Here is a 26,387-nt window from a genome sequence, read left to right as displayed (position 1 = left end):
TACTTCTCCTTGCTCATGCTACTATTGCTGTGATAAAACACTGTGATCAAAAGCAACTAGTGTCCACTTCACTGTTCACCATAAAAGGAAGTTGGGACTGGAACTCAAGCAGGAATCTGGAGGCAGGAGCTAATGCAGAGGCCATAAAGGAGTGCTGCTTACTAGCTTGCTCAGCCTGCTTTCTGTTTTGAATACAGGACCACCAACCCAGGGATGGCATCACCCACAATAGGCTGGGCCCTTCCACTTCAATTACTAATTAAGAAAATGCTCTACAGGCTTGCCCACAGCCCTATCTTATAGAGTCATTTCTCATTCGAGGTTGCCTCCTCTCATGACTATAGCTTGTATCAGGGTGACATAAAACTAGCCAGCACACTAAGTGAAACGAAAGCATTCAGTAATTTCCTAGAATAGTATTTTGAAATTCTTCCAACTAGGGCTCAATATATAGGTGTTATAAATACTCATGAATATATATATATATATATATATATATATATATACACACACACACACACACACACACACACACACACACTCACACACACATATATATGAAAAGCCGAGAAAGAGATGGCAAAATTTCTTCAGGGGTTGCTGTCCTGGAACTCACTTGTAGACCAAGCTGGCCTTCAACTCACAGAAATCTGCTTGCCTCTCTTGTGCTGGGATTAAAGGCATGCACCACCATTGCCTGGCTCTGTTATTTTTTTTAAACACAACTTTTAAGAGTATCTATTTTCTTGAGCTGCCAGTTGATGATTAAAATACAGACACTACTCAAAAAGTATTATCCTATCACTGTAAACTGAAAGTTCTAACCCTAACAAGAAAAACAGCAATGTCATTGTTAACTACTGAGGAAACCTGGATACTACAATCACAAGATGAAATTTAGGATTTTAATTTATAAATATTCACATATAGGAAAAGAATGAAGGAAATGATGTTTCCATTTTAGGTTAAAAAACACTGAAAGTAAATCAAGACAAAACTCAAGAAAAGATTTGACTTAAGTGTAGTGTTTTTCCTTCTCTAAAAGCAAGTCTTAGCTGGGTGTTGTGGTGTGGCACACACATGTTATTCTAGCCGTGAAGATGTCGAGAGCCCCTAGTTAAGACCAGCATTGACTAAAAATAACAACTGGGACATCAGTTTACTATTGACAACTAATACACCTTATGAATATTGCTGTCAAGTTATTACTTGATATTTGCTTCATATATTATCTTTTGTGACCGGAGAAATTCATTCATTGATGTTTTGGCACTGGGATTGAACCTAGTGCATCAAGCATGCTAAGCAACTACTGTATCACAAAGGTAGCAAATCTGATATTCCGTATTCCCAAATACTTTAATAAATATTTCCTACAAATAAGAACATTTTCCTACATAACCCCAGTGTAGTAAATGAGAAATTAGTTCTACAGCCACAAGTACTTCTGTTTGCTATTCTCGTCTCTTTGTTAATGTTATTACATGTTTCTCATTCAGGGTTAGTTAATATCTGTTAATACTTAAGACAGTGCCGGACACTAATTACTAAGTACATGTTAGCTCTTAATAATTTTATAAATTTTTGCATCAGTAATCACTCTGGTCCCTGTGATCCTTTCCTTGAGACCAGGGGTGCTCTGCCTTGACACTCCTTTCACATGCAGCCCAGCTTGATCAGTCCTTCTAGGACTGTCCAGAGAGTGTTGAATTTTTCCTGTAACCTTTGAATTTCTCAAAAGGAACAATGATAAAACACTGTTTTCATACCGGGATTAGCTGACTTGCAAGGAACAGCTGGAAAGTGGGCATTAATAAAGAGATTAGTTTGAATTTTGAAGCAGTGAAGTTTTAACTATTTAAAGATACTGCTTGCTAAAATAGTCTCCTATTTTATAGAAAGGAAAATTTTATCATTGATCAAATTCAAGAGTCAGGTGTATTGGCATATTCCTTTAATGTTAGCACTCCAATTCAGAGGCAGGTGGATCCATCTCTCTGAGTTCCAGGAAGCAGAAGCTGACCCTGTCTCAAACAAGCAAACAAACAAAAATAAAGCGAATTCAAATCAACTTATTTATTTTTAACAAGATATTAAATTTAAATTTCATAGGTTCAGTTAAAAAAATATGAAGAGTAAAGGCCAAAAAGATTGGTATTTTTCTTGGGAAATCAGTGTGTCCATGGAGTTAATGAAAATTGTTTCATTTCTTAACTTAAAATCCATTGTTTTGTTATTGCTGCCTTTAGATGACACGTAAAGAGACAGTTTCTGAACAAGTCACTTGTTAAGTGTTCATTTGCATGACCTGCTCTTTAACCTGTTGTTCAGCAGCAGCTACTTTTAGTAGTTTAAATATTTTGTTAGAATTGTTTGAAGTAATTTTCTCCAGTAAAAACTGTATTGGATTAAAAAAAATACTGAGCCACATGAAGGCAATCTCTACTGCTTTAGTTCCCAGATGGTTTAAAAAAAAAAAGCCAACTGTACTTTCATGTGTATTTTTAAAAACCTGACTGTAGGAAGTGGCAGATTGAGAGTTAATGTGTTAGAGAGGAAAGAACAGTCCACTGGGGGTTAAACTGCAGAGTCTAATGGAATAATAACTGGTAGCACCATCTGCTGGCCTACTTCCGCAGAAGGAGTCAGTATTTTTAACGACATCTCTAATATTCATGCTGATGCATTTTGATGCTTTGTGCATTCATTTCTTTCTGTGCTTTGTTGGAATCTGGCTATCTGCTTACAGCTACTGAGCTCTTAGGAGGGCTTACAACCTTTATCAAAGCTAAAGAGGATGAGCAGTGGATATAAACTTGCCAAGGCAGGAATGTGTTGATAAATCAAAATGTGTATTTGTGGACGGTTGTGCATCTCTTGGTTGCTGCTTGCTAAATAGGCCATTTAGGAATCTTCTTTCAATGCTTTTTTTCTTGAGCACTGCCTGGGGTGGTGAAAAAAGCAGAGGGCAAGCCTTTGTCTGAAGCCAAAAATGTCTTCAGTGAAGAGGCCAAGAGGACGGGTAAGTGAAAGCCTGAATGAGTGGGAGGAGGAGGGGTTCTTTGGGCTAAAAGGCTAATGGGATTGAATAACCCTCCTCGTTACTGGCTGCTGCTGCGGGAGTCGCACTGCATCGCCATCTTGAGCTTGGTGCTGTTTTCTCAGTCCTGGTTATTTGTTGTAGCCTGTAGGCCTTAAGGTGGCATTTTAGTGATCGTGTTTAAGCCTTTCTGCCTTTCCTGGTGCTGTAGCATTGCTCTGAACCTTGATGAGACAGGTATAGAAAAGACACCCGGTAGAACAGACTGGAAATCGGCCTGAAAATGTGTTTGGAAATTCCTGGTTTTTTTCTCTGCTGTAGTCAGAGGCATGTTTACGGGTAAGAACATAACAAAACTGTGATCCAAGCCTATATGGATGAATGCATGTTTAGGGAGGAAATTCTTTGAAAATACTGTTTGTCTGCTTCTTGTGAGACTGCTAAAATATTAATAATTGTAATATAAAACTGTAAAACTTGTTTCTTTCCCACATTGCCTGAGCAAAATTATGATAAAAGACAAAAATCTGTATTTAACTCTTTCATGCGAAAATGAAAACTTTCTTGATTTTAGAGATGAGAATGTCTGTTTACTAACTAGCTACGTTCCTGCATTAAAATAATTTTGTGTTCTCTTCCTAGTCTTAAAACAGTGTCTTTATTTTTCTAAAACTCATTGTAAGGAGGAGTGACTCTAAGTTACGATAGCTATTTCGGAATTGACTTAGTTCTGGAGGAAAGAAGAAAGAAAGACTTTGATCCTAAATGCAGATAATAATTACAAGACAGAGTTAGATATAACTGTATTATAGGATAGGGTCCTAATCACCTCAGGGTGCTGTAGAAACACCAGCAAATCTATGTCTTTCCTTTCCCTTTATTTACAAGTCAGCCGCGGAGTTGTTTATTGTACTGGTTTCCAGGTAAACAGAACATCTGACCTGTGCATTTGTTTGCCGGACTCCTGTCTTTGCTTATGTAATTTTAATGCTCTGTTTAGTTTAAAAGCTTCAGATATTTATGTCAGTTTTTAATATACTTTGGTGTATTCTGTTTTTAAAGTTGTTTGTTTGTTTGTTTCTCTAGCCTCCATCTTCCAAGAAGAGTGATGGTTCTGGGACATATACCAAGTTACAAAATACCCAGGTGAGGGTCATGTCTGAGAAAAAGCCAAGAAAAAAGGTGGAATCGGAAAGCAAACAAGAAAAGGCTAATCGTATTATATCAGAGGCCATAGCAAGAGCAAAGGAACGTGGGGAACGTAATATTCCACGAGTAATGAGCCCCGAGAACTTTCCTAGTGCTTCAGTTGAAGGGAAAGAAGAAAAGAGAGGTCGACGGATGAAATCTAAGCCAAAAGACAGAGACAACAAAAAAGCAAAAACTTGTTCTAAGTTGAAAGAAAAGACAAAAATTGGGTAAGTTGATTATTAGTTAAGTATAATACTTTAGAGTTTTTGTTGAAGTCTAAGCTGTGTAATCTTTTTTCTGCTCTTGATTTGAGTGTGATATATGTACTCCATTAGGAGAGTTTTACATTGCTGGATACCAGGTACACTTTATTTCCATTTTTAATGAATTTTGTAATACTAGTGTCAAACAAATATTACTTTTCTGTTGATGTAGTGTTTTGTGTATTTGTGTTAATAAAAGAAATCTTGTAAGGGAGGGGAATAAAAATCGATAGTTTTGTGACAGTTTCAAAGTAATTTTCTTTAAAAACATATCTGAAATTCTTTCAAGGTTGCTTTTCCCCTTAGTGGCATTGTACCTCACAGGGTACCTAAAAAATTAAAAGTACGATATAGAGTATTTTCACAGAAGCCCTAACTACACAAGAACTCTGGACTGTCAGTCAGAAATTATAATAGACATTTACTGATTTATTTTATGTAATAAAGAGGCCAGGTATTAATGCTACAAGAGAATCCTAAGAGCAAAGAAATATTCACCATTTCTATTTATCTATTAAATTTTATTATAATATTTTTTTTTCTAGTGCTAGGGATCAAAACCTGTCCCCCTCTTTTTTTGTGTGTGTTTTAAAATTTCAAACCATGGTCTTAAATTATGCTAGACAAAATATATGCTAGAGAAGCATCCTGTAGCTCACCTTCATTCCCAGAGCCAATTCTATGGATTTTAATCTGATTGTTTATACATCTTCAAAAAGTAAAGATCTGTATTCTTTGTTTGTAAAGGCAAGCATAATGTAAGACCATCATAGCTTGCAGTTGTTCTCAAAGGACCTAGTTAGTTCTTTTTTGAAAAGCTTTCTGTAGAATTTTGCATACAGTACTTTAAGTTAATGTGACTTCTTTGTTAGTCACATACACACATACACAGAGAACATAGTGAAGAGAGAATTCCTCTGTTATGAGACTTGTGTAATTTGCTACATTATAGGTATGTAGGTTACCAACGAATTGAATTCCTTACTTTCATTCTGATGCCGTCAAATAAATGCACTCTGTTCTCAATATATTAGTAAATAATATTATTGATTGTATATTATTTGCTGACAACCAAATTGTCCCTATAGTAGCTAGCAGTCGTCATAGCCAGCATAAATTGTGCTGAGCTTCTTCTTTTTTTAGGTTTATTTCTTTATGTTCTGTGTATGCATGAGTGTATGCATGTATAGTAGGTTTTGGGCCTCCATGTAGATGCTGGATACTGAACCTAGGTCCTCAATAAGAGAAGAGAAATAAGCACTCTTAACCGTTGAGCCATCTCTTCAGCCCTACTCATTCATTTTTTTAAAAGTTTTTGTTCATTTGTTTTTAATTAAAGTACCTGTTTTTCCAAAATTATACCTTAACTTAGGAAGCTTACATTTCACCTTTCACTATACTAATAGTTAATATTGTTAACCTTTTTAAAAATTTATTTATTTTTATTTTCTTGAGGGGAAAGGGTGTTTCAAGACAGGGTTTTTCTGTGCAACATTCCTGTCTGTTGTGGTATTCGCTCTATAGACCAGGCTGGCCTTGAACTCACAGAGATTCGCCTGCTTCCGCCTTCCAAGTGCTGGGATTAAAGGCATGTGCAACTACCCCCTGGCTGTTAAGATTTTTCTTATTTTAAACTGTTCAGAGATAGGGGTGGAGAAATGTAGTATTTAGGAGGCTAATACTTTGAAAAAAGTGATGTTGAAATTGGTAGATAAGCTCCAAAAGCTATAAAAACTTGTTATTTGCTTTAACTCTGAGGATGGAGACCCAAGCACCTAGAGACAAGTGATTCCAGACCTGAATCTGATTTAAAAGAAAAATTTTAGGCACAGAAAGTAAAGATAGAAATAATTAAAGAGAAACATGAGTTTTTAAAAATATGATTTAATATTGTTGGAAATAGTTGCATTGCCATGGGCTGTTTGGAAGGAAAATGGGTTTGTTTTCCTTTTTCACTTTTATTTTTTGAGATTGGCCTGGAACCTATTATGTAGACCAGGCTGGTCTCAAACTTAAGTGTAATCTTTTTGCCTCTGCTCCCTCAATTCTAGGACTATAGGCAAGTGCACTGTGCTTAGCTTCAGCTCATTTTTAAGAGTTGTAGTTTTGTTAAAAGGAAGTAGAATATTCAAAATACAATGTAATACTATTTCACTATTGCTTTATTGCTTTCCCCCCTCCCCTTCTTTCTCCCTCCTGCCCCTCAAGTATGCCAATCTCTAGTAAGCAGAAAAAAGTATTTGGAGAAAACTGTACTGAAAGCTTTTTTTTGTTTTGTTTTTTGTTTTTTTGTTGGTTTTTTTTTTGTATTTTGCATTTTGCTTTTCTTTCTTAGTTAACTGCATGTCAATATACTAAGTAGTCACTACAAAGAAAAATGTGAGAGTGTATTTAGGCTTTGTGACAGTTTATTGTCTGGCTGGACATTAACTCAACATAGTTAGGTTAGCAAGTACTCTACCAGTAAACTATATCCTTATCCCTAACCCTTTTAATATATGAATTCTTGGTTAGTTACAGGCAAGTAAGTAAAATTGAATTTTACCTGCTTATTATGAAGTTATTGCAGTAATTAAAACTTGATTATCTTTACCATCAAGAGATTAAAAAATACTATTGTACATCAGAAAAAATAGAGTAAAACATTTTAAGTTACATTTGTGTGTGGCATGGTTGTGTATGAGTGTTCATGTGTATGTGTATGTGCACATGTATGTGCATGTATGCATCTGTGTGTACATGCCTGTGTGTATGCATGTGCGCATGCATAAAAAATTAGAAGACAACTTGTAGTTATCTGTTCTCTCTTCTCACCCATGGGTCTTAGGGATCAAACTCAGGTCATTCATGCTTGGCAGCAAATTCTTTATCCACTGAATCATCTCATCAGTGTGGAATAAAATATATTAATACTTCATTATGTATTCTAATAAGGCGATGTGCTTTATTGTTTTAGTTCCTGAGGTGGCTACATAGAAATTCATAGAAATCAGCCAGCTTCTGCCTCTCAGGTGCTGGTATTAAAGGGCTGCGGTATCATGCCCAGCTCACAGCCCTTGTTTTAATTATGTAAGGAGTTATCCAATTAAGATCAGTTTGTATTGTTTTATCTAGCATTTTATGGTACGTGAATATTTCCTTTTGAAGAAATCAATTTATTTGGAGACTGGAGAGATGTCTAAGTGGTTAGGAGAGGGTACTGCTCTTGCAGAAGATGCTAGTGCAGTTTTCAGCACTTGCATCAGGAGGCTCACAATTGCTTGTAACTCTAACTCCAGGGGATCCATGCCCTCTTCTGGCCTCCATGGGTACAGCATTCATAAGTACATAGCCGTGGTAACTTAAAAATAAAGGAAATCTTAAAAAATAAAAAATACATTTGTAAGTCATAATTTATTGATGATGGCTAGTCAGAATTGATATTTATTTACCTCATAGATGTGATTTGCTATAAACCAGGAATATTACTCTGAAGAAAAGTCATTGCTTTAGTATATATGAAAATTTTTGTTTTGTTTTGTTTTTTTATTTGCTTGTTTTGTTTTTCAAGGCAGGGTTTTCTGTAGCTTTGGATCCTGTCTTGGAACTCACTCTGTAGACCAGGCTGGCCTCGATCTCACAGAGATGCGCCTGCCTTTGCCTCCCAAGTGCTGGGGTTAAAGGCATGCACTACCACCACCTGGCGATTTTTTTTTTATTATTATTTTTATAGCTTGATGTGCTTTTCGCTTTCTGGTGTGTGTATGTAGTGTAGTGAAGTATATGTATTTGTATGGGTGTGCGGGGGAGAATGTGTCTACACATGATGTGCATGTAGAGGCCAGAGGTCTTTGTCAGGTGTCCTCCTCAACCACTCTCCACCTTAGTTTTGGAGACAAGGCTCTCATTGCACCTGGGGTCACTGGTTTGGCTAGACTGGCTGCCAGAGAGTTTCAGGGACTTGCCTATATCTGCAGGTGAGTGCCACTTGTACAGCAAGCACCTTAGCAATTGAGCCATCTCCCAAGTCTGAGTCCCTATATTGATTTTATTCATTTGTATGTGTGTTTGCATGTGGTGGGCACAAAAGTGTACTCTATGTGGAGGCTACTGAATGTGGAGGCGAGGTTGACATCATGTTACTTTCCACATTATTTACTGAAGCAGTTTCTCACTTAATTTCAAATTTGCCAGTTCTGTCAGCCTAGTTAGCCAGATTGCCCTGGAAATCCACTGTCTAGTGCCTGGGATTACAGGCAGACTACTGCTCTGCCTGGCTTTTGTAAGTGTAGGGGATAGAAGTGGGGAACTCTGGTCCTCATTGTTGTATGACAGGGATCCACTGAACAATCTCCCAAGACATTTTTCTTTCAAATTTATGTATATGTATGTATATGTGCCTCTGAAGGTTTATTTGCAGCACATGTGCCCAATGCCCTCAGAGATCAGAGCGCATCAGATCCTCTAGAACTAAAGTTACAGGCAGTTGGGGACCATCTGATGAGGGTACTAGGAATTAAATCCAGGTCTTCTGAATGAGTTGTATTCTCTCAACTGTTGAGATATCTCTCTAACCCTTAGATTGACAAATTCAAAGTGTGAACATAGAACAAAGAATGCTTTTTAGAACTCTTCATATTACCTCATTTAATCTTTACAGTAATTCTGAGACTTAGCTTGGGTGTACTACATACTAATGTCATTAAATTCCTTGGTTTTGGAACCAATCGCATTTAGTTACAAGCAGTATAAGCCTGTACAGTTACTCTCTTGCTGTCTTTAGAAGTGTATCATACTATATGTCTCATAGTATCATTTTGAGGAGGAAATGGGTTAACATTTAAAACAAATAAAACAATATCTAGGATATATGTAGTGATGGTAGATGTAAGCTATTATTATTTTCTGGGTCCATAAACAGTATATAGCTATGTAGGGAAGAAGTCAAGGCCAGAAGCTAGCTACACATCCTAAATGTTATTCTTGTTCAACTACTTAGGCTGTCTTTCTTTCTTATGGTTTTGTTCCTAAGTAAGATCATTCCAAAAACTGAACATAAAAAATATGAAGAAACAATAGCAATAAAACTCAGTCAGTGCTTTATTTTGTTGTTTGTGCTTTTCTTTTGTGGTTCTGTGGTTTGCCGCAGGGTCTCACACGTGGATGTGTGGTAGGAGGCACTCTCACTGAGCTGCTCCTTTCTAAGGTCTTCCTTAGTCAGGACCTCCCTTCTGACCATGTATCTGACAGACATAAATAGAGATCTTGACTTTGTCTCACAGCTCTGTGAGTTCATCAGTTACAGCCCTTGATGATTGACTCTGGTTTTGTATTATTTATAGTAAGTCTGTTGGCTATAGGAAAATGATTCATTAAGTATTTGAAGTAGTTTTCTGTTGAGTTATATCAGAAAATACTTAAATTTTGAGATATTTATCAAGCTCAAATAGAAATTAGTTTGAGACATGACAGAACACAATAAGAGATTAAACCTCGATCCTTATGTGCAGTATTGTGGTGTGATTTGATGTGGCTTGGGTTGCTTTGGTTTTGGTTCTAGGGGCTCAAAAACCAGGGTCTTGTTGTGCTAGACAAGGGCTCTACCACTAAGATGTATTTCCAGCCTCTTTTGGACCTTTAAGAGTTTGAGATCAGCCAGGTAGTAGTGGTGTATGCCTTTAATCCTAACATGCAGGAGGCAGACACAGGTGGGTCTTTATGAGTTTGTGGCCAGCCTGGTCTACAGAGTGAGTTCCAGGACAGCCAGAACTACACAGAGAAACTCTGACCCCCAAAATACTAAAAAAGAGAGAAAAAGAAAGACAGAGAGAGAAAGAGAGAGAGAGAACTTGGAATCATCTTGGGCTACATAGAGAGACCTGTCTCAAGACATGATAATAAAGTGATGTGAACTATAATTTCAGTGTTTTCAAAACAGTAGGAATTTTGAAATGATGTCAGCTTCAATTATATAAAGAACTAATTAATTGTTTGGAATATGCTAACTAAAATAGTTATAAAAGTATATGATATAAATTTATTGTATATTCCTGTTATATCATTAATAGTCTGTAAAGCCAAGAAGAGAAAATGTTCTTCTAATTTTCCTGTTTAAATCCAAATTATAAAACTCAGATAATGTGGAACAATAATCTGCAGGGTGAGTAGGTATACATGATACTATGGGATTTCAGTTACCATTTACTTCTCCATTCTTAAGACTTATGTCTTTACAAGACTAGTGAGGTTTGTCTTTTGCATAAAAAGGTGTCTTACTTTGTTGAATATAAATGTTGCTGATCATGAGGCCCCATCATTTGTGTCTCAGTAAGAAAGAAAAGTGTTTCCAGTTAAAGCTGTGACAGAGTGCTAAAAGAATCTTGGTTGTAGAGATGTTGCATGAGGTTTTTTTTGTTTCTTTATTTTATTTTATATGTACATTTTTTAAGAATTAAAATTTGCTGGATGTGCTGGTGTATGCCCTTAACCCTAGCACTCCTGAAGTAGAGGCAGGTGGATCTCTGTGAGTTCAAAGACAGCCTGGTCTACAGTGCAAGTTCTGGGACACTAGAGCTGTTACACAGAGAAACCTTGTCTCAGAAAACCAACAAAACAAACAAACAAAATAAATTAAACTGCAACTGTGCTGTCAGTCCTGATGGTGCATGCTTTAATCCCAGCACTTAGGAGAAAGAAGTAGGCCAGATCTTTGAATTTGAAACCGGCCTCTTCTATGTAGTGAGTTTCAGGATGGCCAGTGCTGCATAGAGAGACCCTGTCTCAAAAAATAAAAACAAGCTGTACATAAACACGTTGAATGATTGTATAGATTCTTAATAGTTATTTATATGACACACTCTGGGGGAAAAAAAGCAACATTCAACTCTGGCCAGGAAATAATGAAAAATTAAAGTCACCAAAAACTTACCATACAATATCCTTTCACATATTTAAGGATTACTGTTTTTTGTTTGTTTGTTTTTTCGAGACAGGGTTTCCCTGTGTAGCCCTGGCTCTCCTGGAACTTGCCCTGTAGATCAGGCTGGTCTCGAACTCATAGAGATCCACCTGTCTCTGCCTCTAGTGATAGGATTAAAGACGTGTGTCACCATTTTCCAGGATTGCTTGCTTTTTCTTAATGATATCTTGAACGGACTTTTTAGACATATGCATTGCGATCCAAGCTCTCGTCTTTATACTTGTGCAGCAAGCATTTACTCGCTGAGCCTTTTCCTAGCCCCCAAATATATGGATGTATGTGTGTGTGGATGTGTGGATATATGTGTTGGTTTATTGATTTATTGAGAGAGAGAGAGAGGGAGGGAGGGAGAGAGAGAGAGAGAGAGAGAGAGAGAGAGAAAGAGAGGAAGAGTTTTTTTTTTTGTTTTTTTTTGTTTTTTTTATGAAGACAGGGTTGGTTTCTCTGTGTAGCTCTTGTTTTCATGGAACTTGCTTCGTTAACCAGGCTGGCCTTGAATTTAGAGATCTGCATGTTTCTTCCTATAGTGCTAAGCTTAAAGGTATGTCCACCATTTCTGCTAGAAAAATAAATATTTTTGATGCCTTTTTAAAATGACTTCATTTCTTTTTACTTACCTGACAAAACCAAAATAATGTAAAATATTATTTTTGCCTATTTTCTATGCTTACAGTTATGTGGGTAGTTCTTGTTTTGGTTTGGGTTAATTGAGACAGGGTATTGCTTTATAATTCAAGCTGGCTTTGAACTCATAGTCCTTCTGCCTCATCCTCCTACATGCGAGGATCACAAGTGTGAATAATTCATACCAAGTGTGATAGGCTTATTAATCACAGCATATGGACTAATTGAGTAAGATTCATTGTCCAATTATTGCAATGAGAGAATCAACAGGGGGCAATTACAGCTTGACACAGCGTCAAGCTTAGTCTGTTAACAGAATCTACTAATAATGAACAGGCTGGATGTAGATGAGTGCATAAATTACACTCAAAATCAAATGCAGACACATCAGGTATAGATACTATACTCAACAAACAAATTAAGAGCTCAATCTTATACTATAGTTTCAAATTTCTTTTTTCTGTCTGAAACTGTTTAGATATTTAGGGGTGTTTGGCTGGTTTTGCCTGAATATCTGTTGCTAGTTTGCTAACATTAATAACAGATCCTTTTAATATTGTTGTTGAGATAGTGTCTCACCATGTGACTGGTTGGCCTGGAACTCACTTTATAGACCAGGTTGGCCTCACACTCACACAAATCGACCTGCTTCTGTCTCCTGAGTGCTGGTATTAAGGGCACTGGGCTCCTTTAACGTTTTTTAAAACCAAAAGTTGCATAAATAATGTATTGTTTAGTTGTTTCATACTATGTTGCTTTATTTTGTGAATATTTCTCCTTGAATTATAAGATCGTTGTATTTGATGAATGCATTTACAATGAAAATATATTGTTATTTATAATTAATTTTAAATGTAGAATTAATTCAGAATGTTCTACAGCATTTGGCTATTTGCTTATTTGATTTTCTCTTGTTTGTATATTCAATCATGTGAGTTCCTTTAGATACCATTTATAGCTATCTGTTGTCATTGTACAGCCAATAAAGATAGACCTCTGATTGCTTAAAAGTCATGTAGACTTTATGGATAAAAATTCACAATAATGGCATTTCAGATTTCTCTGTTCATCAAACTTTATTAATGTTAAATATTTATTGACTGTCTGAATAAGAGGTCTCATAACAATTTAGTAACAACTTTGTTGTTGTGTTTGTTTTGTTTTGCTTTTTAATAGATTTGTGATCTTGACAGTTTTGTTTTATATTAGGTGGTGTACTCTCCCTGTCTCCTGAAACAGATTCCTGCTCTGACTGTTTTAGAGTTTTTCTCAGAATTAACAACTAATATAGGCAAATGAACTTTAAAAATTTTAATGTCGTATAAAGAAAAAGTCTTGAGCCTGGGCATGGTGCTGCACACCTTTAATCCCAGCACTCTGGAGAGAAACCCTGTCTCAAAAACAAATAAAAAAAAAAACCAAACAAGCAAAAAACCCTAAACAGTTCTCTTGAATACTTATTCCTAATTTTCTTTGATTATTGACTACTTAGGGAGAATTATTTAAAACTAGAGCCCACTGTGCTCATACACTTTTAGTCCCCCACTCCTAGACCTGAAATGAGAAGATTATAAATTGGAGGCCAGCTCAGGCAATTTAAAGAAATTCTGTTTCAAAATAACAAATTTGAATGGACTTCGGTTGTAATTTAGTGGAAGTGCTTGGTTACCTGTGTGGAGCCTGGGGGTCTTTTAATTCCTAGATTTGAATCCTTAGGGTTGGAATCCACAAATCTCAGGTTTCTTTTCCTTGCTTGTTTTTATACATTGGTTGTGGTTTAGATTTTTACTTTTTAATTTGAAATAATCTCAGGCTTGCAAAACATGTTTAGAGTTCTTTTAGACTTTTCTCTCAATTTCCTCAAATATTGTCATTTTATGTAACCATAGCACAAGGATCAAAACTAGGAAATAAACATTTGTACTGTTCTGTTAACTGTAGGCAGAGTTCCTCTTTGTCTCAGCACCTGCTTTCAAATAACCACAAGGAGGCTTAATATTAACTGGAGAGATGGCTCAGAGGTTAAGAGCACTGACTGCTCTTCTAGAGGTCCTGAGCTCAATTCTCAACAACCATATGGTGGCTCACAACCTTCTGTAATGAGATCTGGTGCCCTCTTTTGGCTTCGCAGGCATACATGCAGACAGAATACTGTATATATAATAAATAAACCTTAAAAAAAAAAAAAACAGAGAGAGAGAATTGCCAGGTGTTGGTGGCTTATGCCTTTAATTCCAGTACTTGGGAGGCAGAAGCAGATGGAGCTCTGTGGTTTGAGGCCAGCCTGGTCTACAAGAGCTAGTTCCAGGACATGCTCCAAAGCTACAGAGAAACTCTGTCTCAGAAAAGGTGAGTGAAAAAAAAAAAAGAAAAAGTGAGTGAGAGAGAGAGACAGAGAGATAGAGACTGACTTAAAATTAATTATAAATGCATCAATGTTTGACCCCCCCCTCACTCAGGCTTATTAGTAACTAGCTTTTACAACTTAAATTAACCCATTTCAATTAATCTGTGTGTTCACCTGTGGTTCATGGTTTTTACCTCTCCTATATGTCCTGCTACCCAGTATCCTTAATCTGATTTTCCATTCGAATCTTATCCTGTCAACTATTGGTCAGTGAGCTTCTTTATTAAACCAGTCACAGCAACATGTAGTCACACAGTGTAATGGAAAATTCCACAGTTAACTAATCCACTAGCTCTATTTTCAATACTGTTTTTCTTTTTGCCTGTGTTTTAACTGCCACTCTAAGGGTCTTGCTATGTAGTCAAACTTGCTTCACATTCTAATTCCTCCTGCCTCTGTAGTGTTCCATGTAAGTAATCATGGTTTTAAATATATATATATATATATATATATATATATGCTTCTACCTACAATTAAGATAATAAAAAATTATTTCAAATATCAGAATAACTTTTTTATCATGAAACTGTCATTTGTAAACAGAGAAGACATGTAAAAATTTAGGACTTAAGCTTAGTAAACTACTAGATCTGAAATATATGCTACCACATTAGGGTATGTATGCCTGCAAGCCAAAGATGGCATCAGATTGTGAGCTGCCATGTGGGTGCTGGGAAATGAACCCAGGTTCTTTGCAAGAACAGCCAGAGCACTTAACCACTGAGCCATCTCTCTGGCCCCTTATAGTCATTTATAATTTTAAAAAATGATTAAATGTCTGTCTTTGTCCAAGGTTGTTTGTTTGTTTGAGACAGGGTCTCATATGTAGCCCTGGCTGGTCTGAAACTCAATATATAAACCAGGCTTGCTGGGATTATAGGCATGCATCACCATATCTGGCTCAGTATGGTGTCTAGAGAATCAGGAAATATAAGATGTAAGAGTCTGCTGCTAACGTATTATTTTGTAGCAAATATGTTCTTTAATAATTTTCACATTTATTGTGTGTACATACGTATGTGTGTGAGTGCATATGTGCCATAGCATGTGCGTGGAGATGAGAGGACAATCTGAGAGATTCAGTTCTGTCCTTCCACTGGGTGGCTCCTAAGGATTAAACCCAGGTTGTTAGACCTGTCAGCAAGTGGTCTTCATCTTGCCAGCTCACATTTTTTTTCAAATAAGTAGAAGTACACTTAATGATAAAAAGTGCCATAAATGCATCAATCAATACATTTTTACAACTGTCATAGAGAATTATATTCTGTGTCTGATCACAGTGCTGTGCAGAACAAACAATAGCTGGTTTACACCAGTACCACAAGTGCATGTCAGTATGCAAGAGGAATACTTCAGCTTCTCTGTAATCTTAGAAGACCATTGATGGCTGAAATGTTACATGGTTTGTGACTAGATAAATTTAGGTTGGACAACAGTTTCGAAGAAGACAAAAGCTTAAAGAGTAGGTAGAGGGAAACTCACAGAGATTCTTTTGTCTCTGTGTCCCAAGAGCTGGGATTAAAGGCGTATGCCACAACCACCTGTGAGGAGGGCCTTTTTTTTTTTAAACTTATTTATTTTATTTTATATGTATGTGTGTTTTTCTCACTATGTGTGTCTGTGTATCATGTACATTCTGAAACTAGAGTTATGGGTATTTGTGAGCTGCCATGTGAGTGCTAGGAATTGCACCGAGATCTTACAAGTGCTCTTAAACACTGACCGTCCACCTGCCTCTGCCTCTCAAGTGCTGGGATTAAAGGAAAGTGCCACTGCCATCCAGCTGGCTCTTGTATTTTAAAGGTTGTTTGCTGCTACAGATTGTAGTACTTCAGGCTTTAGAGTGGGTAATATTTAATTTTTGGCTATTAAGTTTTTTAAATTTTACTTATTTTGTATGGGTGGAGAATACAAGGATGCCATGGTGTACAAGTGAATTTTATAGGACAACTTGGGAATTGTTCCTTCATTCCACCATGTGGTCTTGGGGATTGAACTCAAGCCGTTTGTGAGACTTCCTCATTGAACCTTGTTGCTAGTCTGTCTCTATTTTTTTCCTTTATTTTTGTTGTGTGTATATGGGTGTATGTGGGCATGCCATGTACGGAAAAGGATATCAGTTTTCCTGGGACTGGATTTATAGACAGTTGTGAGCTGCCATGGTGGATGCTGGTAATTGATTCCAGGTTTTTTAACAACTGAACTATTTCTCTGGCCTTCCCCACCCCCAATTCTCTATTCTTTTTTTTTTTTTTTTTTTTTTTTGGATTTGTGAGAATTTAATAACCATCAATGCATTTAAAGCTGTGCTTATTTACACTGCTGCTTTTGATTCTTTGTTCCAGGACATATTACAAACTCATCCGAGGCACATTGTTATAAACTTGCACAGGAAAATTACCTTGCAGGTCTTCTAGAACATTGACTATGTTCTTCAGTGTTACAGTCCTCCAAAATGTACCCTATAGTAGTGAGGTTCCTGTAGGTCTCCAGCATCACATCTTTGTAGAGATTTTTCTGGGAAGGATTCAGCAAATCCCACTCTTCCTGAGTGAAGTTGATATGTAGATCATCATAGGTCACTGCCATGTTGTGGTTTTCCAGAATGCCAAAGCTCTCAGTTCATCATCTCCCTGCAACAGCAACTTTACCGCAGCACACGTGGCCACTGGCGCCAGGTCCTCTGCCCAATTCTCTATTCTTAATCTACAGCATTTTGAACAAATTACTTATCTTTTCTAAGTTCATTTTGGTCTCTTTATACTCCTTGCCTGTGTATCTGAGCATCAAATAAAAGAGAACATTTAAAGTTAGCAAAGAAGCTAACCCACAGTCCTGAGTAAGTGGAAGCCGTGAATATAAACCTTAGTTCTACAAATTGAGGTTATTTTGGATTGAGAAATGAAAATGAAATGACATTGAAACTGTAAAGGAGGAGAAGACCCAGATGATGTCATAACAGATAGTAAATATGGCTTTTGAGCAGCTTTGTGTTTTAGGAGGGAAAACAGAAAGAAAAATGCCTAAGGGAAGAAATAAGCAATGAAAGTGGCAAGACGGAAGAAGTATAGCAATGGATGGTTCCTTCATTTTGTTCAGATTATTCTTTATCTCCTTTGCTTTTCTGGCTCCAAAAAGTAACTATACTTTTCCTCTTGTTTACTTTTTTTCCTCACATAGTCACAAGAATGCTAGTTAGAAGACAAGTAAGAATTACCATTGTCTTGTTGAACATGTCAAATCAGAGGCAAAAAGTCATCTACAAGTTTTTGTTATGACACATCTTTGACTGAGACTATTTTATCAGTTTTACACCCATAATAAAAGATTATGCTTTCTTCACTCTTCATTCACAGTGCTGTGGCCCTAGATTGTTGTCTGCTTTAGATGAACAGTCATGTCTCTGGCTTGCACCTCACTCCTTCTGGTCACAGTACTCCCTTCTTTAAAAATTCTTATCCCATCCAAAAAAAAAAAAATCCTATCCCTTAATATTTTTTTTTTAAATTCACTCAGATATATTTCAGGACCTATTCTTTAGGTAGTGTCTTATTCTATAGAACATAAAAGCTGATTTTTGAACTTGAAAATGTTAGTCTTTGCCTGTCATTACAAGGCCTTCTGTGATCCACACTGTATAGTTGTCCTGCCCTCACTTTCTCTTTCCTTGTGTTCTACTCATTATTCCTGCTGTACATTTTCCTCGCTTTCTGTGCATCTTCCTGTCTGGGATGCACCATTGCCTCCTCACTGCCTGCTAACTTCCTTTTTGTCATTGAGTCAACAACTCAAAGTCTATCTTTTCTCTAGTACCTCCTCTATTATTCCATAAACGTAAATAGTCACACTGAATTCTGTGCTAACCTCCATTGTAGCATTTTTGTCATGGCCCCCGTGCCACTATGATGCTGTAAGGTTAAACTGTCATTTTGCAACTGATATAATTTGTAGTTTCTATTAGCTTACTATTACTATTTGTTAAGATTATGTTGTGAGTGAATGAATATATTAGCTTTCCATAGCTGGGACAAAGCATCTGTGATTAAAAAAAAAAAAAACTCTTGAAATGATAGATTAGTTTTGTCTCATGGGTTCCAAGGTTTCAGTTCATAGGCACTGGCTGTTGTTGTGGACCAGTGAAGGGGCGGAACATCTTAGCTGGGAGCATGTGGGAGAGGAATCTACTCATATCAGATGAGAGGCAGGTGGAGAGGACAGAGGGAGCCCGGGTTCCAAGGAACACCCTTAGTGATGAACACCTCCTCCTCTTAGTAGCGCCATCAGCTGAGGACCAAACCTTTAATATAACATTTTTGGGACTTTTTAAAATTCAAACCATAAAACAAATATTGTCACTTACTTAACAGTAAGGGAGGCAACTATTATACTTTCTTTGTCTTGTACACAGAAAAGACAAGAGATCAGGTAATTTGCTCAATGTTAGGGTCCAAGTTGCTAAATCTATGATCTTATGTTTATAACTTCCAAAATTGGTAAATAATTGTTAAGGATTTGGATCTATTTGATGCACCATATATGGAAATATTGAAGGAGTTTTTAGTTTTAGAAATAGAGATATCTAAAGGAGAATTTTGCTGTTTAGTAACATTGTTTATGATTAATATGGTACTTTAGTAATGGCGCTATTGAGACAGATAATGAAATCTAGAATCCTGGTACTTATCTTGTAAGAAAACAGATTTAGTTTAAAGATGTATATTTGATATGTGTGTAATATTAAATGTAAAGCCAGAAAGTTATACTGACACACACTATATGAATTGTGTAATATATCTTAATCCTAGGTGTATATGGTATAGGTTTGATAAGCTCTGACATAACATTAAAATGTTAGCAAATAGTTGGATGTCAGATTGTCTGCAGTACGGGAGACATTACTGTGGTTAGAAAGAAGCAAAGGCTTTTGGGGAGGATGGTATTCAAGTGCAATGAGTAGTCTCTCCCTAGGCAGGAAGTAGAGTCCCCATTTCTGAATCTGCACAATAATTAATTCTTTTTATTGTTATTCTGTGTCTTGAAATTTTCCCATGAAAAGTACATTCAGAGCCTAAGAAGCCATATTAGGACTTAACTTCTTCCCCGTGTTATAAGCAATTATAAGAGTATGTTTTGAAAATATCTATATGGATTTCAGCTTAATTAACATATTTGGTTAGACATGTACAATATAAAATTATGTTTATCATGGAAACCTTAGTCACCAAAAATGGAAAAGACAGAGTTCTGAATGCTAATTTCTTTCTTCTTGAAACAGCAAACTCATTATTACATTGGGTAAGAAACAGAAAAGAGAGAATGAGTCTTCCGATGAGCCCTCTGATGCAGAGCAGGTGTCCCAGCACACGTGCAAAGACCAGCACTCTCAAGTGAGTATGGATTTCTAGTCTGAGAAATGGAACACTGTTAGAATTATTTAGGGAGCATAATATTGCCTCTTGGATATTTACACTCTAGTTAAGTGATAGTAATATAATTTATTTTATAGTAAATCTTGTAGGATAGCATTATTCCAATATACTTCTAGAATATTACCATATAATATTAGATGTGGGAGGAAATTTATCTGCCTTCCTTAAACCCCTCATTTTTCAGTAGCGAAACTGAAAGTCTGAGAGGTTAAATACCATAAGTCCTGGATGACTTTTAACATAAAGCAGTATCCAGTGGAATCCTGGACCTACAGAGTCCTTTGAATGAAATTAATGTTAGAGATAGTAATTTTAAAAATAATACAAATCATAGAACAAATGGATTGGCTCATTCTTAGAGTCAATACTTTTTGTCTGCTCGTGTTGAAGAAAAGATAACCTATGATACTAAAAATCCTAACAGACATAAATATTGTGCATCTTGCCTTTAAAACATAGGTAGATATCAAAATAATCCTATGGGGATATACAAATAGATAGATAGATAGATAGATACATACATACATACATACATACATACATCTGTAGTGAAGGTCATAATAATTCAGGCCACCCTCTGCTTTCTAATACTTAAAATACTACTGTAGGCCGTAGGGGTGGTGGCAATTGTTGAATTATGGGGCCAGAAAGCCCCTGAATGGCCTTTCTTCTTCCTTATGCAGCTTCTTATCCAATGGGAGAGTAGTGGCTCAAGGCTCCTGGGCTGCTGCAAGAGTTGAGGTAAGGGCAGTGATCAAAGCTCCTAATATATGGCCTGGCCTTTTCTTCATATGCTATCCTTAACTTAGGTAAACTTATACTTAACTTATTCAGTATCAGAATTTTTAATTTAATTTTTACTAGAAAAATGGTGGCCATCTTTTCCAGTTTGTAATTTACCAAACAGTGAAACAGTAGTATAGTTCTTTGTAAACATATCTTCCTCTTTTCACTGTAGTGTTAGGTTGCTTTGACAAGTGTGTTTCTTTAACAAAATAAAAAGAGAACGTATATTTTCTAATAAGTATAAATCTTTATTATGATATATTTGGTTGTGTCGTTTTACAAATGAAGAAATAGCTTTCAGTGACAACAGTGGATTGTCAAGATGGACTCAAAGTTGAATTAAATTCTAGAGACAGAGAAATCTAGAATCATGAATGTGATGTTTAATTTTATATCTTTAATTTTGATAGAGTACTTTAGTAGTTAGACTAAATTTAGAGACCTTATGTTTCTATAAATACCCCTGCAGCATATTATGATAAATATTTATGGGGATCTAATTCTAGCATAACAAAGTATTAGTTACTTAAAAACATAAATCCTTTGCTTTCTCTATTCATCTTTGTTAGTGCAGTGAGCTAATCTGCAAAGCCTTTCATATAGGAGGAGAAAAGCTAGAAATAAACTAGGAGAGAGAACATGTTACTCTTTTAAAAAACATGGAGATGTTTTTGATAATTATAAAAGTTAGGAATTCTTTGACTTTACCTAAAATATGCTGCTCTATACTTCATCTAATATGATTTAGGATGAGATCATCTGCAGGCTTCTATCCACAGACTTTCAAGTCAATCAATTAGGCTGATAAACTCTTCATAAGATGAAAGAACCATTTGTTATAAGTAACCCTCATTTTATCTTGCAAAGTTATCTGTACATTTTTGTGAGTGTAAAGGAAATTTTCACACCATTTATTTGCTTCTTACTAAAGATCAGTGGGCATTTCAGAGTACCAATAAGTAGCCAAGTAACCAGAAAGGAAACTGTAAGATAGTTGAAAATATGTCATAAGATCTTACAAAAATTGAATGACTCTCAAGCTTAATTATTTAGAAATCATGTGTAGTGAAACTTTGATAATTCATGTATGTTTTATTATAATAAATGCAAGTTGAGTACTAATTTGAACTATTTTGAACATTAAGATCTTTATGATGGTTGTAATAGAATTCTAAACATACATTTAGCCTATGTAAGTTTATAGAACTTTTCCTCTAGGGAACAATGAAAACTTCATGTGTTTTTCAAATTAGTATGTGAAAAAAGTAGATTTCTTGTAGTCTTTTTATTATGGTTATATATTACCTTCCTGTCTCTTCTATTAACAAAGTATCGCTTTGATGTTAGAAAATGTAAATGTGAGGCCAGGCATGGTGGAGCACACCTCTAATCCCCGAACATGGGAGGCAGCACCAGAGGATCTCTAAAGAGCGAGTTCCAAGACAGAAGGGGCTACATGAGAAACCCTGTCTTTAAAACAAAGAAACAAAATCTACAAATGTATTTATGTCCAACAGAAAGGCTGGGAGTTGTTGACTTAGTCATAAAGTTTTGCCTCACACTGGCTTGATTTCCAGTAGAACCCTTTCCCCACCAATGGACAGTATAAGCAGATGATGTCCCATCCAGAAAAAAGGCATGGAATTTGGCTACCCACATATTGCCTTTTTTTTTTTTTTGGTATTGCTCATCTCAAAAGACAAAGAGGCATGATTTTACAAAGCTATAACCACTGAAAACTTAGTACAATAAAAACTCTTTTTTTTTTCCAATAAAAACTCTTACTGCTACACAGATTCAGCTGATTCTGTTAGAGTTAGTTTTGTTATGGTTGTGAAAATAATGAAAAAGTTCTCACACAGATATATTGCAGAAACCATATGTAAAGTATATGGGCTATTTTCTAGCTCCACTTTTCAGGAATGTCAGGAAAATTACTGTGCATAAAAGGAAATGGAACAGGAAAAGCAAGAAGGATTGGATTCACGCAGTAGACTGCTGATGCCCAGTGGACTAGTTGGTTGGGATCTCCACCCCCAAAGTTCATGGAAATACAACCTGAAACAAACCTGGGCTTTGTTTTTTGTTTTTGTTTTTTTTTAAAGTGAAAACGTCAAAAGCTGTGTAACTTTGTTTTGAAAAATTCTCCTTTAATTATAAACTGTCAAAACTGATATTAGATAATTAGGGAGTTGGTTCTGATTTAAAATTAGACTATTAAAAAGACCTGTTACTACAAGTACTACCTTTAAAAAGACTTCTAATGTATGATTTTCCTTTTTTAAATATAAAGAAACTAGTAAAGCTAGTTAAACAATTAGTACTTCATTTAAAATTAATTAAACAGAATCATTTTATATATTTAATCTAAAACATTTTATTTTCTGTCTTAAATATTTTCACTGCTTTAGAGAACTTAATTTCTTCTGTGTTTTTGCCCCAAATATTTAACAAATAACCATTCAATACAACTTTTAGGTTTGGAGCAAATGAATAAAATTATTTGTAGTTTAAAATGTATATTGTTTCAGGAGTAAATTAATAACTAAATAAGTTAGCCTTTTATTTTTGTAATTGTTTCTAATGAAAACTAATCTACCAATAAAGATATTACTGATAGAACACTGCCTTTCCAAGCTGTGAACTAGTTCAAAATAAAAATAGATATTTGTTTTCTTAACTTATAAAGGAAAATAAACAAAGGTGTCACTAAACATTTATATTTGAAATTATGGGAGGGAATGCTTTTGGGAAAGTGTGAACTCGTGGCCATGGACATGTTACTACCTTTAGTCAAAAAAAGACAAAGTGAGGAATGTTGCATATATTTTTGATTTTTTTCTAAGAAATCACTAACATAAAGAGTAATATTCTTTGTATCTCTGCATAAGATTTTAAAAATAATTTATATAAATCAGATCTTTATGATTCATTACAGAAAAGAAGATCAAATCGACAAATTAAAAGAAAAAAATATGCAGAAGATGCAGAGGGAAAACAGTCTGAAGAGGAGGTCAAAGGCGCTGTAAAGACAAAAAAGAATTCAGCTCCTCTGCCTGGTGAACAGCCTTTGCAGTTGTTTGTGGTAAGACTGTAGTTTAGATTACCACACCAGGAACACATGCTGCCCTGTCTAAAATATTACCACATAGTCTTTACCTCTAGTTTTTATTTTCTTGTATATATTTTGAACCTAACATTTAGCTACTGTCTGTTTAAGTTGAAACCTATATATCTGAATTTCCTCAGTGGTACTGTGGAAATGGTAATAGTGGAGGGGTTGGAGATGGAGGTCAGTGCGGTTCCTAAAATGATAATGCTGATGATGACAAGGGCAGTAATGATAGGACTTCTTTTCTTTTTTATTTTTTCTCACTAATATTTTACATAGTGCTCAATCTTAGTGCTACACTGGTATTTGTTAAATGATGATTATTTTTTGAGAATATATTCTGTCATATATTTTTCCTCCTTATAGGAAAATCCAAGTGAAGAAGATGCTGCAATTGTAGACAAAATACTATCTTCTAGAGTTGTAAAAAAGGAAGTAAGTAATGGTACAATGTGCTTTATACTTATATTTTGTGTCCTGTTTGAATCACAGTTGTTAATTTTAATTTTTTAGATATCACCTGGAGTTATGCTTGATATTGAAGAATTTTTTGTGAAATACAAAAATTAGTAAGTATTTGAATTAAAAATTATGAAACGGTGTTTAGTCAAATATGAATTACTTAATTTGTAAGTATAATGAGTTACAATTAATAAATTTTCACTTTATCTGCATTTTAATGAAAATGTTTATTACTTATAACTATAAGAACTCAGTCCTTAAAAACTATAAAGGCTGTATTTGAAAACCTCTTATGGCCAGGTGTAGTAACAAATGTCTTTTAATTCCAGCACTTGGGAGTCAGATATCTGAGTTCAAGGCCAACTTGGCCTATAGTACTAGGCCCAGGATAGCCAGGGCTACACAGAGAAACCCTGCTTCTAAAAATAAAAGAAACCAAAAAAATCCAAAAAATAAAAAATCAACAAACAAAAACCTTTTCTTGTCGAGAGATTTTTTTTGAAATTATATCAAAACACAAGAATCTTTATAAAATATGATTTTATAAATTATAGGTATTTATCTCTTTTCTGTTTTGAGCCTTTAAGGTTTTATTGTTTTTATATACAACAATTGATCGTAGGTTGCTGCATCAGATGTATACAATGATGATTTGACTTTAATATTTTAAGTTTCTGTATTGGTTTTAGGTGAATTAAATCAATGGAGTCAGCAGTTATAAGATAATGTATTCTTTTTGTGTAGTTTCTAATTTATCTCCATACTTTGATTAAATTTTTCAAAGAAAATTATGTTGGTTCTAATACACATAACTTTTTGATCATCAGAATATCAATATAATAAAATAATAAGTCATGTTGCAGAAGCAGTTTCTGGTCAGATTGTCACTGTTTCCATATGATAAACTGTGATTCCTTGACTACAGTTCCTTTAGCATTCCAGGATCAAAATGGCTGTTTTATTAGTCTTATATAATCTATTGAAATTGAATGAAATAAATACTTAAATGTAAAATTAAAGGTAGTACATTTGTATTGGAAATTATAATAAATGTGCATATGAAGAAACAGTTTTCTCTATCATGCTAATATATTGTTTTTATAAAACTTTTAGCTCTTATCTCCACTGTGAATGGGCCACAGAACAGCAACTTTTGAAAGATAAAAGGATCCAGCAAAAAATCAAACGATTCAAGCTAAGACAAGCACAGAGGGCACATTTTTTGGCAGATGTAAGGAAAAAGCTTTACCAAATTTGGTATTGTTTATCATAATTTTAAGGGTGGAGCTTGCAATGTAGTTAAGTGGTAGAATATATGTGTAGCATATTCAAAACCCTGAATTCTGGTCTCAGAACCATAAAACAAAATACTACTTTTTTACATTTCCAGTGTTAATAGTTGATTGTAAATGTTATCTACTTGTGTTTTTCTCTTCCCAAAATTAGCTTTGAAACTCCTGAAATAAGAGCCATAATAAGTAGGCATAGTGGCACATGTCTTTCATCTTAGGAGGCAGGAACATCTCTGTGAGTTTGTGGCCAGCTTGGTCTCCATAGCAGTTTCAGGTTAGCCAGGGCTACCTTGTGAGTGTTGTCTTTTAAAAGATATTTAAAAAATACAATAATTCAGTGGTAGCTAATGCTTGTATTTTTAAATTAGCATAATTAGCATACATTTTGTTGATTAGAGTTGAACGTGGATATGTTAATATCACAAGATATTTTCAGCATGTTCTTCAAGTTATGAAAGTAATAATGCAGCAAGTAAGTGGGAAGCATAATTTTTATTAGATGAGACATATTACATATTTATCATGAACTTTGGTGTAAGTATATATGGCATCATTGAAAAGGTTTTTTTTTTTCTCTCTCTCTTCCAGGCCTCACTGAATGGCCTGATGTCCTTCTCTAATTTTTTTTTAATTTCTTTTATATCTTTATTTATTTTTGGTCAGATCTCACTGTTTTGCCCCAGCTGGTCTGTAGCTCACTATGTGTACACTTGGTTATGAGTAGACCAGAATGGTCATCCTGCCTCTGTGTGTACCACTACCTCTCGACTTTGTGGTTTTGTGGGTTTTTTTAAGGTTTGTTAAACTTTATGTTGAACAAAAT

The 26,387-nt window shown here is 35.3% G+C and overlaps 1 protein-coding gene across 8 annotated transcripts in view; it reads left to right on the top strand.

Annotated features, from left to right (window-relative positions):
- The window catches only part of Chd9 (chromodomain helicase DNA binding protein 9), a 183,744-nt gene that overhangs the window by 76,172 nt on the left and 81,185 nt on the right, over positions 1-26,387 (top strand). For 3 of the 8 annotated variants that reach the window (XM_041649401.1, XM_041649402.1, XM_041649400.1), the window contains 6 exons: positions 4,127-4,458; positions 19,759-19,870; positions 23,637-23,783; positions 24,177-24,245; positions 24,324-24,379; positions 25,386-25,503. In XM_041649401.1, the coding sequence (XP_041505335.1) occupies positions 4,127-4,458; positions 19,759-19,870; positions 23,637-23,783; positions 24,177-24,245; positions 24,324-24,379; positions 25,386-25,503 (834 nt within the window). Of the gene's footprint in view, positions 1-2,732; positions 3,023-3,278; positions 3,380-4,126; positions 4,459-19,758; positions 19,871-20,598; positions 20,654-23,636; positions 23,784-24,175; positions 24,246-24,323; positions 24,380-25,385; positions 25,504-26,387 lie in introns of those variants that run through there. The other 5 variants (XM_041649404.1, XM_041649403.1, XM_041649405.1 and 2 more) reach the window with 4 other exon arrangements.

Source organism: Microtus oregoni, unplaced genomic scaffold (genome assembly GCF_018167655.1).
Source record: "Microtus oregoni isolate MIOR12 unplaced genomic scaffold, Mior012 000004F_ref0000308, whole genome shotgun sequence".
Taxonomy (NCBI): Eukaryota; Metazoa; Chordata; class Mammalia; order Rodentia; family Cricetidae; genus Microtus; species Microtus oregoni.
The sequence above is the reverse complement of the archived record's forward strand: the minus strand, read 5'-3'. Positions and strand labels throughout refer to the sequence as shown.